At 43.6% G+C, this 11,683-nt stretch overlaps 3 protein-coding genes across 4 annotated transcripts in view; 1 reads left to right on the top strand and 2 right to left on the bottom strand.

Annotated features, from left to right (window-relative positions):
* vamp1b (vesicle associated membrane protein 1b) overlaps positions 1 to 1,188 on the bottom strand; it is a 12,588-nt gene extending 11,400 nt beyond the window's left edge. The window contains exon 1 of the mRNA XM_063199883.1: positions 18 to 1,188. Within this exon, the coding sequence (XP_063055953.1) occupies positions 18 to 19 (2 nt within the window). The 5' untranslated portion in view covers positions 20 to 1,188. The remainder of the gene's footprint in view (positions 1 to 17) is intronic.
* Positions 1,189 to 3,657: 2,469 nt separating this feature from the next.
* Positions 3,658 to 9,114, bottom strand: rpl18 (ribosomal protein L18). Of its 2 annotated transcripts, none has more exons than XM_063199202.1 (7): positions 9,015 to 9,114; positions 8,172 to 8,258; positions 7,735 to 7,842; positions 7,236 to 7,334; positions 5,163 to 5,286; positions 4,649 to 4,718; positions 3,658 to 3,797 (listed from the first exon to the last, which is right to left on the bottom strand). In XM_063199202.1, the coding sequence occupies exons 1-7, from the start codon at positions 9,015 to 9,017 to the stop codon at positions 3,722 to 3,724; spliced, it is 567 nt and encodes a 188-aa protein (XP_063055272.1). In that variant the 5' UTR covers positions 9,018 to 9,114; the 3' UTR covers positions 3,658 to 3,721. The 2 variants fall into 2 exon arrangements, with proteins under 2 accessions (XP_063055272.1, XP_063055273.1); XM_063199203.1 differs by lacking the exon at positions 9,015 to 9,114 and adding an exon at positions 8,927 to 8,990.
* odr4 (odr-4 GPCR localization factor homolog) lies at positions 9,083 to 10,787 on the top strand. The gene has a single exon (XM_063199201.1). The coding sequence runs from the start codon at positions 9,083 to 9,085 to the stop codon at positions 10,631 to 10,633; it is 1,551 nt and encodes a 516-aa protein (XP_063055271.1). The 3' UTR covers positions 10,634 to 10,787.
* The last annotated feature ends 896 nt before the right edge of the window (positions 10,788 to 11,683 follow it).

Raw genomic sequence — 11,683 nt, 5'->3', positions numbered from 1 at the left:
TCAATTACGATACTTACATTTTCAGTTCAGCTTAGCGCGACAGGCTCTGGTTGAGGGAGAATCGATGCTGGATGGAGGGGCAGAAGAAGAGGGGGGAAGGGTCTCGAGCGCGCTACAAGACTGCTTTTAAAATTCAACACAATATCCAAGGCGGTGATCCCTATATTCAGATGTCTGACTCCGAGGGAAGAACAGATATTTCACAAAATAATGTCTCTACTTTTGGTCTGAAATTTTGAGTGCTAAAATCCCATCGCCAAGCTTTCGCCTTCTCCCGTCGATGTACAGTGCCGCTGCCGCATAACAGATCCACGCGTAGGGCAGTAGGCAGCCTTCAGTAATTCAGTGCGCGTGTAGGGGGTGTGCCTAATAGGTCCGCCTGCTGCATATTATAACTCAGATGCAAGCAAGTTGTTTCCAAGAAGCCTATTCATTCTTCTTCCGGAGTTTCTCATGGACACATTTTTAAGTAGGCCTAGGTATACTAGCAGTAGCATCATTCATCGGATCCATTGAAAATCTACCCAAAACGCGCCAAATTGCGCACAGAAGCTTACGCATGTTTGATGGAGCAAAATGTGCAAATGTATCCTGCCCTGTGACTTTATAGCCTAGAGACTAGTCACCCCTCGGATGTTAATTCAATATTTGCTGCAGAATGTAGTTTATTGGGGTTGGTGTTCGTGCGCCACAAGCGAGGGGTGACGATGATCCCCCATAGTGTAGTGTAGTCCATTACTTCCTTTCCTTCCTCTCTATACTGTATCGGTTGTTTCAACTTTGATACAACCCCACTGTGCCAGTCTGACTCATTTTTCCTCTGCCCAGAACCTTCAGAGATCCACTGAAAACCTGTCGTACATGGCCAACTGCACTTTGTACACGCTGTAGTCTATCAGCATTCAGGTTGGAACAAGGGGATTGGTTGGATATTTTAATATCAAAAGTCCTTATTGCATCCTAGTGAACGCTGGAGGCAGTTGCTATGGCAACATTAGTGGGTACCAAATTGTAGTCTGATACAGGACCCCTATCCTACATTTCTGCCGAGGTGAAAGAATAAATTGGTCTAAATAGGTTTAATGGCAGACATCTGGTGGGTTCGCATTTAATGCATACGGTACCCCATATTGAATTGTTTAGAATAACCCCACCCTCTAAAAATACTTTTATTACGTTAGGGCTTTTACGCCTTTATTTGTGGACAACACTGATTTAAGTGGATGGAAATGGAAATTAGCCCTAAGGCTATAGTCTTGTATATTTAGCATTTTTTATTTTAAAAAATACTATTAATATATGCCTTCCCTGTGCTAAATAAATAAACTTATAACTTGAAGTGAGGAAATAAAATGGGACAGGAAATGGCCTCAGGTCAGCCTGGCCCCCCGTGCATTGTGATCCAGCCATTGACAGCAAATCTATTTACTCTCAATGGATCCAGCGCATCAGCCAATGACCCACTCCCCATTCACAATTTAACACAACTTTAAATAGTAAGCAAATATGTTCATTTACTTCAGGGTGCACTGTAATATGTTTAGTAGTTTATTTGCAGAATTCATGCCGTCCTTTCACAAATTTGACCCTTTCCCCAAACACTTCAAACCATGAAATTCTATTCATTACGACTGGGAAAATTCCCCAGTTCATACTTGAAAAGGGGGCTCTTCTCCATGTCTGCCATTCTGAATTTCCAGAAATTGTCATTTTTTGCAGCAAAACTTTTCTTTGGTCATACTAGTAAATATTAGTTCATTAATTGGCGAATATTCATGAAAAGCTCAAATTTGGCAATAGAGAGCATAGTTTCAATGAGCAGCATAGTTGCAATACCTACTCTGGCAAGATCCTACACAGTGCACCGTTAACATCCGCTTCATCAGTTCGTTAAAAAGTGCTTAACTAAGAATTTTTTAAGACACCTCTTAAAGGTTTTGTACCTAGTCTCTTGACCCTAAAGACAAGTTTTCATAGTTGAATCAAACAGCATCCTAATCTGCACAGTTCATGTTATTGCCAAGCACAGGAGTAATAACAGCATGGCAAATATCCAATAGGTAGTTAACAGCCATCAAACCACTAGCAGGGTTCATACACTTTTTTACCAATTTTTTTCCATGACTTTTCCAAAACCTTTTACTAAATTTCCAGGACCAAAAAAAAACAATGACCAATCGCCGGCGCGCGGGATGGGGGCATATTATATTACATAGCCTATATTATAAATATGTAAATATATTCATACTATAGGCTATGTTTCACTACAGGCTATATGCTGCCATTATACTAGATGTTGTATTACCGGTATTAATTATATTATTCACTAATATTGTAGGCCTATTTACATTATTCACTCCTGGTGTAGGCCTTGAGTAAGAAATTAAAATGAATAGGTCAATAAGAAATAAGGTCGTGAAATCATTATGAAGACAACTTTGTAGCATGCCCATGGAGGTAGATGCACATCCTGCCCAAGTAATTTAGAAAACATTCAGTCTACCTCTACACCTGCCTAAGCACAACAGTTCAAAGCGCCTGTAAGAATGTTTGTTGTCATTTGTTGTGGTCGTTGATGGAGCCAAAAAAAGGTGGAAAGAGTGCACTGCTCGTGGCAAAGTGTGACGCCCACCTCGACGAGATGCGACAGTGAGCCTCATTTTGTGTTGCAATCTGACTGATTTGAAACAAAGCCACGTAACTTTTCAAACTCTTCTGGCTCTGCCGCTTATATTTCAAAACACTCACGTCATGCCGACATTGACAATTGTTTGGCTCGCGGTCATCCACACATACTGTAGAGATTTCATTAACCTTTCAGCGCAGCGGACAAATTCAGTCGCAGTTATACCTTTGCTTCTCAATATCAATATGTTGGGTTTAACGAAAACAAAAGGTTCACTTGGAGCTCTATCTGGCAAATTAGCGCACCAAACATGTCTAAGGGTTGTATTCCTTTTGGCATTAGCTTTTGTGGAACCGCTAAAACGTTTATAATTGCTAACCTGTTCGTAGCTGGAGGCAACACTGTATCTTGCCCTTCAGGTGGCTGACAAGTGGCGCGCTTCACACATATCGGACACATCAAAATGTTCGTCCTCCTTTTGTTAGCCATTTGTTGATAATCTTTAGAAAGCCGTGCGTTGTTTAAGTTACATTTCACGGCAAGCCGTACATCGTTAATAGAAGTTTAGAACTAAGCTCTCTCATCACGCCTCGCATATACATCTAGCTCGTGCGTAATGAGGAGTACGGTTGCCAGATGTGACTGATTTCAAGCACCAAAAATGCATGAAAACCGCGTGGAGCCACTACAACCTGTCTTATTTGAAAAACACTCAATTTGGCAACAAAGGGTTATGCATGCGCATTGCGCAAACTGCGCAAGACAACATTTTCACGACAACTCATGGCTATTTACATTTTATTACGGCGCGGCATTAAGTTCATGAAGATAATTGATGAAACGCGAGATAGATTTCCATGACTTTTCCAAAACTTTTGACCAAAAAAACGTTTTCCATAACTTTTCCAGGCCTGGAAATTTGAATTTTTAAATTCCATAACTTTTCCAGGTTTTCCATGACCGTACAAACCCTGCACTAGTCTTTGAGACAACATATGATCGTCCATAAATTAAGCTCACACAAGACAGTGTCCTTTTTTACCCAAATATTTATTTTGGGATTTACATGGTAGCAGACAAAAAAGTATGACATATTTATGCCTTGAATCCACAGCCAGACCTGCGACCACGAGCGCGCTCGTATTTCCTGCCCTTCGACTGGATGTACGGCCTGGACAGAGGTGAAGAGAGTGGAAAAAAGACAAGGTTAATTTAGTGCTAAAATAAAGGCAAAGAAAGACCATACACAACGGGATTAATCTTGAAAACGCATTTACATTCAGACGTTTCATCTAGATCTATTGCTCCATTCATACACCAACCCCACTTGACACAAACACATACAGCTCCAGGCCTTTTTATTAGAATAGCATGAAAAAGTTTATTTCCATGATTCCATCAATAATGTTTAACTGTCATGGATTGTAGATTCATGGCCCAGTTTTTTAACTATTCCAAACATTCATTTTTTTATATATATACACGTTGGCCTTCCAGCTCAAAAAACCCATTAATTGGGGAATTCGCAGCATTAGAATATTGTTATAAAATCACATTTTTCTTCATCAAAATTCGTGTCACATTATATCAGTTGAAATTTGGTACTTTCTACATAACATGCAATGGTCAATACTTGGTTAGGTCATTCTCTGTCTTCATAATGGCCATGATGCATTTAACATTGAAGTCAATGGCAAAAACAGTGCATGGGAGTTATGGAAGCCCAGATATCCTTGATGCTTTGCTGTCAGCTGTTCTTGTTTGTTGACCTGGTGCCCCACACTTCAATATACCCTGTAGATTTCCATGCCACGTTTTGGTGTTAACTCACCAGTTTAATTCTAACTCAACAGAAATAAAACCCCATTCATTTTCAATGGGGGTTAATTTCTGGTGATTTAGAATTTAACTGGTGAGTTAACACCAAAACGTGGCATGGAAATCTATGCTATTCTAATAAAAGGGCCTGGAGCTGTATATGTACAAAAGAATATAAAGACTGTATGTAAAGTCATCACATACTTTGTGTTGCTGTGGGGAGTTCCAGGGGCTTTGCCGAAGTGGCGGTACACCTCTCTGCCCTTACGGGGTCCTGGAGAAGGGAGAGAGGAGAGGTGTTAGACATACAAATTAACACCACAAAAGTGATGAGGTCACAGGGAAGTTCCCAAAACAAAACAAAAACACAGGGTCTTCGAATGGCCAGAGTGCAAGACCAATGTATTGGCAGTTCTGATAAACTTATGAAAGTTTACTTCTACGACTTTTTACACATGTGTAAAAAAGGGTCCAAGCTGTATTTTCGCACTGACTCATGAAAATACACCAAAAGAAATGGCTCTGCCAGGTTTGAAGGTGGGACATGGCAGTACTTCTCAGCTCCAGTCGGACCACCCATGAAGGGGCAAACAGTGAAAATCCAAACCTACACAATAGTTACTAACTGGGTAGCAGCACTGAGTGCATGCACTCACAGGCTACTGACCCGAGAGCAATAGTGTGCCCAGACAGACCCACACAAACATACGCTACCCACCTGAGAGCAGCACGGTGCCCTGTCCCTTGGGGGCGGTGAGGGCAAGCTGATCGAAGGTCATGATTTTGCCACCAGCCTTCAGGATCCTGCGACGAGCTCCGGCAGTCACTTTCAGGGCACAGATCTACATAGAGAAGAGGGGGATGAGATGGAATAGATATTAAAATGTATAAAGCCATTGCAATCGGACGGACACACACACCCTGGATATCACCCTCGGGGCACAGATCTACACAGGACGAGGAAGAGACGCATTGATGCACAGACCAGCATTGCACATGCACTCAGACACACGCCATCACCCTCAGGACACAGATCTACATTGAGGAGAGATGGAATGGACTCGTACACCCAGCCATACACTTAACTACCCATAGAGAACAACGTCCATCGTGTTCAGAGCAGATCTAGACAAAAGGAGAATCAGATACTGCTACAACACAGATCTAAGGAGAGGCGGGTTAGACCAAAGTTGTATAAGGTAGAAGTACTCTCACAGATGTAATTCCAACACCAGTATTATGATATTACAGTTTTAACTATGCAATGATACTTCTGCTGTTACAATCACAACGGTGAGAGTACTTCTACTTATACAACTGTGGTCTAGACACTGGTGTTGTCTGAACAGCTACACTCCTTTTTAACAGACCATCAAAAGCACAGATCTGAAGGGCAATAACCACCATGGCGCACACAGCACTACAAAACCTCATTCTTCAGTACGTCTACTCACACACACACCCTTAATTCACTACAGTAGACCACATATTCACTGGAACACATACGCGTGCGCACACACACACACACACCTTAAAACCACAGCGCTTATGAGGAGCCATGTATGCAGTTCATGTGCCATCCTTGTTATGAAAATGAACATGGTTCAGGATTCCACTCAACACTACTGAAGAAATCAGCATGCCTAACGTCAACTCATCACTGCTGCCCGTGTTGCAGTACAACCTGACCAGCATGTGCCACAGCCAAGAGGAAACAGATGTGGCAAGAATGCATACAGAATTTGGAATAGGATATCGGTATTGGGCTCAGATCAACATAATTCAGCAACCAGACTTCTCCCAAAATATCGTTATTTACTTGACCCTGACATTGAGCCATGTGTAATGTTAATTTGAAACCATAACACTTGCATATTAGTTTTCAGGATGGGACTGTTACTTTTTTACTTATTCATTGGTTTCCTGTTATTCTAACTCAATAATATAACTAAATAGTCCACTTGGACCTACTTCAAGTTGAAACCATGTATATATGTGGTTTTGGTATTGGATCGGAATAGTATCGGTAGATGTCCAAACTTAGATATGGGATCGGATGTGAAAATTTGTATCGTGCATCCCTAATTTGGAACTCGTGTTCTGAGACAGGGGTCATGTGGGATATGGGCATCTGGTTAATACAGAATCAATCTTAAGTTTTGGTGCTGTACAGAGCTGCCATTTTTGACAACCTCATTTCACTCATCTCTGCATCAATCAAACAAATTGCAATCTTTATAATGGTGATCAATACCACAGTGGCAGTCCAAAAAAAAAATCACCCATGTGACAGTGACGTTAGATCAGGACCGTCAAAGATGCCACTATTTAAAATTGTGAAATGTACTGTTTAAATACTTATTTAAATAAGCCTTCCTGCCTGCTCAATTCTCTGCAGCAAACACCAAGCACCACTTATTACACGACCCTTACATATTTGGTCAGTGCCATCACAGCAGCAATATGCAGGTTCCTTACTACAGCAAGTAACAGCTGGGTGAAACAGACCAAGAGCAGCCACAACGAACATGCTTCAACCAAGAAAGATCACCCAATTCAAGTCATATAAATGGCTACATTGTTACAAACTTAGAGGAAGGACTGAGGAAGACGTAGGTGCGTCGAAACGTCACTTCTTGCACCAAATAATAAACATCTAAAAAGTATGCCGAGTGCTCCAGTCATCCCTGGGTCTAGTCATTGAGAAGTAGCCCAGATTGTCTTCAATGCTACAAGGTCTTCAGTCAGCAGAACGAATGAATAACTCAACACAAGGGCTGTTTTAGCATACCTTCAGCTTGGGGATATCGTGAATCCTGACGTCATCAGTGACTGTTCCCACGACGACAGCGGTCTGGTTGTCACGGCCAGGCAGCTTCATCTTACGGATCTGAATGGAAAAATACGAAGCAACGATTGAATAAGCACACAAGCATATGGGAACAAACCCTGATGTGTAGAGACGCATGCATGTTCACACACACAAACTAAATCTGTTAAGGGCAGTGACATTAAGCTGAGGCAGTGGAGTGACAAGGAATACACCCAGTCACTCACTCCTTGCACATAGGCATACAAACCCTTAACAACCAAGCAAGCAGATGGGCATTCGCGAGATGAGCCAGGTAGAGGGAAGGTCACAAATACACACTCTCAACAGGCGAGCCAGGGAAAGGGCAGGTCATACACAGACACACAAACTTATAAGGCGAGCCAGGGAGATCTTACACGAACACAAACTCATCAGGTGAGCCAGGGAGATGGGAGGTCATACACATGCAAACACTCACCAGACGAGCCAGGGAGAGGGGAGGTCTGTTGGTCTTGCTCATGAACAGTCTCCTCAGGATGACCTTGTTGAAGGGAGCATCAGTACGGCGGGCCAGGAACCGGTACAACTGCAACCAAGAGAGGGACACACACACACATTAGCTTCACCGTACTTAAGATTAAACGCACACATGCGCGCATACACGTACGTACGCACGCACGCACATTCACACCCTAGTGATAGACAGAATGACTACACACACACACACACACACACACACAAAGTAAGCTTCACAACACATGGCAATGACACTGGTGTCATTCAACATTTAACACAAATTGACAGCTCCACATTACTGTCCCATCAATCTTAATGTAGTGAGTGAGACGAATTCTTCCATTTAACATAGACCAACAAGGACAATATTCTATTAAAAAGAAAGAACAAAAAGCTCACCTTAACCAGGAGCCTCAGGTAGATATCCTGGCTCCTAGGCTCCTTCCTGTGAACCTTACGGTCCTTGTTGTGCCTGATGTCAACTCCCTGGGTAAGAAAGCACATTCATGAGCTTACAAACCAATAAGAAATACATCATACACCACTCTTTAAGCAGAATTGAGACACCCCACGAAAAGTTAGGCATGTGAAACACCTCTCCATCAGACGGAAGGCAGTCAAGTTACCCACGTAGGCCGGGGGCTAAGCTACAAGCTAGTGAACAGAGTTTGCTTCAACCCAACTGTGGTTAACATTCTGAAGTGAGAACGCTAAAGATGAAAATACTACACTTAAGCGTAGTAGGTCATGACGCGGGTTAGGGAGACAGTAAAACAATGGCATGCTCTACATTGCGTGTGCCCATCGGCAGCAGCACAATGCTGCCAACACATGAGTTTATGTTAGCCTGTCGCAAGTTCGTTAGCATAGTTAGCATGTAACGTTAAGGTACACACACATCCATTCATACGCCAAACAACCTTTGAATTCTTATTTTACAAGAGGGCGCGATTTGAACATTCAGGGAGCGCTTTGAGGGCCGTATACAACATGTACATATTTTAATTGCCTCCAGTAGGCTACAAATTCTAAATGGCTGCGACCGGCGGTGAACTCGCTGTAGCCTGCCTTGTAATAATGTGTCAAAATACACAGTATCACCATAATTCAAGTCCTACACAACCCCATTGTCTTTACAACATTAACACAATCACCATTTATCAACATTTGCAACGTAAATAGACCAGATGGCACTGGATTTATCTATCATATCATGCCGAGGGAATTAGTAGCAGTGCCTACCATCTTGGACTTGAAGTGAAAAGGGAAAAGGAAGGGCTTGGTCTCGCGATAAAGACTTGAGCGAGATTATGGAGGGCACTGTGGTCACGTGCTGCTCCAACTCGTTTGCTGTTGGTCAACAACTTATATGCTTCCGGTGGGCTTCGGGAGTTTGTGACAGGCAGGCAGCCGGTGTTTGGAGTAGGTACGTGTCATTTCACAGCTGTTTAACAGTAAAAATGGGAAGAAGTTATATAGTTGATGTTGTAGTGGAGAAATACTTATCCAGTATTGGTGCGAGTGGTGCAGTCTGTAGAACGGGTTTACTAATTGGTCAGTCCTCACCCCAACGAGACTTTGTGGTGCTATCTACCAAGACTCCTCAAAGAGGCAGCGAGAGCAGTGGTACACTGGATGATGTTGACGTTGACTGGGTGACAGAGCATGCGAAACAGGTGTCCTCAATGCTACCTGGTGGACTGTCTGTGCTTGGAGTTTTCCTGATCGTTCCTCCAGAGCTGTCAAAGGAAGCTACGAATGTTCTGCGAAAACTAGTGTTTGCTGTTGAGAAGTACTTAACTAAAGAAAGACTCTGGAACGACAGAGACGAGGATGTCTCGGACAGAGTGGCCCTTCAGATCTGTTCCAAAACCAGGAAAGTCATTTGCAAAACGTTTGACGTAAAAGACCCAAAGACCTCCGCTAAGCCAGCAGAATGGAAGTACCAGAGCGGCGTGTCGTCCACCTGGCCGCTAGTTACGTGCTCCGTCGGCATAAACCTGCGTCTCCCAGTGTCTGACAAGTCTTTGGAGGACACACACAGGTGTGTCAGAGAGGGACTGCAGAGGTGGGCGAAGAGCATCTCCTCCGGCACTTGTCTCATCAACGGCAAGTTCATGTCACCTGACACGGAGCTGATGGGTGGTGGTGGGCAGAAGAAGAACCCCAAACAGGGGCAATCGAAGATCCAGGCCCAGCTTCTCCTGCCCCCGGAGCAGTGTCCGCCAGAGCAGACCACCTGCGCAGTGTCCCAGCCGACTGCCTCGGTGCTCATCAGGGGCCAGGTGTCCTGCAGGGCCTACGTCCACTCCAACAAGCCCCGGGCCGGCCAGGCAGCTGAGGCCATCAAGAGGGACATCCTCAACACCGTCTCCAGCAGGGTGGACATGCTGTACGACGACCTCTTCATGAACCAGTCAGAGGTGGGCAGCGGAGGACCGAAGAAGGCGGTGGAGAAGAGCCACAGTCTGCCCCTGAGAGTGTTCGCCCCCGTGCCAGAGTCGGCGTTCTGCGTGTGCGACTACATGTTCCCGGACGAGTGTGTGTCCGCGGTGGCGGAACACTTCCAGGAGATTCTAGATCGCAGCGTGGCGGAGGAGAGCATCGTCACGGGCCTGGAGGTGAGCAGAGAGGACACGCGCACCAACACACCTGGGCAGCACCACACAGCAGGTGACCGGTGTCAGGAGGACACGGAGGAGACACTACCTACACAGCTACACCACAGTGGGCCACCTCAACCCCAAGATGACGTCCCCAAAAAACAGCAGGGCCTGCAGTACTATGTTAGGCTGGCAGTGGCAGGAGGAGTAGCCATGTTGGCAGCAGCCATGTCTATGCTGTACCTGGGAGAGGAATGATAGAAAAACGACTGTGCACAACAGGACTCACAGATTTGCTTATGGGATAACGTGTAATTAAGAGAGATATTTTGTAATTGCAATGATCAATTCTATATACATACCGGACTGAATTATAATTCAAATTAGGGATGGGTATTGGCAAAGGGTTCATGATTCGGTGCGCATCACGATACACATGTGACGATGTGATTCTATCATTATGTGATTCAGGTAATATTGCAATGCGTTGCGATATTTACTTCAGTAAATGTGTAAAATACAGCTTATTTGTCAGTTGCTGTGTAACTTTCTTAAAGGGACACTGTGCAGGAAATGGTCAAAAAAGGTACTGCAACTATGCTGCTCATTGAAACTGGGCTGCCTATCGCCAAATTTGATATTTACATGAAAGTTTACTGAGTAATAAACAAATATTTTCTAGTATGGTCCAAGTACAGTCATTTTTGCAACTAAAAATGGCTATTTATGGAAATTTAAAATGGCGGACCATGGAGAAGATCCCCCTTTTCATGTATGAAAAGTGCATTTTTTCCAGTCATAATGAATACTCAGAACTTGATGATGGTGGCAAGTATTCATGAAAAAGGTAACATTAATGAATGGGCAGCATGAATTCTGGAAATAAACAACTAAAAATCTCACACAATGTCCCTTTAAGTCAGTTCATTCTATTTAAGCATTCTATCATCTGGGAGAGAGCTTACATCACAACAGAAATATTACCTATTCTCTACTGAACAAAATAACCCGTGGCAAATCGAATTTTATTGTTATCAAATAATCAATTCTCATGAATCCATGCAGTATATTGAGAAAATAAGTATCACGATACCTTGTCATGAATCGATGCATTGCATCGTGAGAGTAAGTATCACGATGCATCGATATGACGATTATTTTGCACACCCCTAATTCAAATCCAGGAGAAAATGGTTATCAGACTCTATATCATCATGCAGATAAACATTATGCCATGGGCCCCCTCTTGCTGGGCCTAGGACAGCTAACCCCGCTTTTACCCCGCCATGCCAGTCATCAGGGGCTTGT

The sequence above is a fragment of the Engraulis encrasicolus genome, chromosome 5 (assembly GCF_034702125.1).
Source record: "Engraulis encrasicolus isolate BLACKSEA-1 chromosome 5, IST_EnEncr_1.0, whole genome shotgun sequence".
NCBI classification, from domain to species: domain Eukaryota; kingdom Metazoa; phylum Chordata; class Actinopteri; order Clupeiformes; family Engraulidae; genus Engraulis; species Engraulis encrasicolus.
Note: the sequence above shows the minus strand (reverse complement) of the source record. Positions and strands in the feature narration are given on the sequence as shown.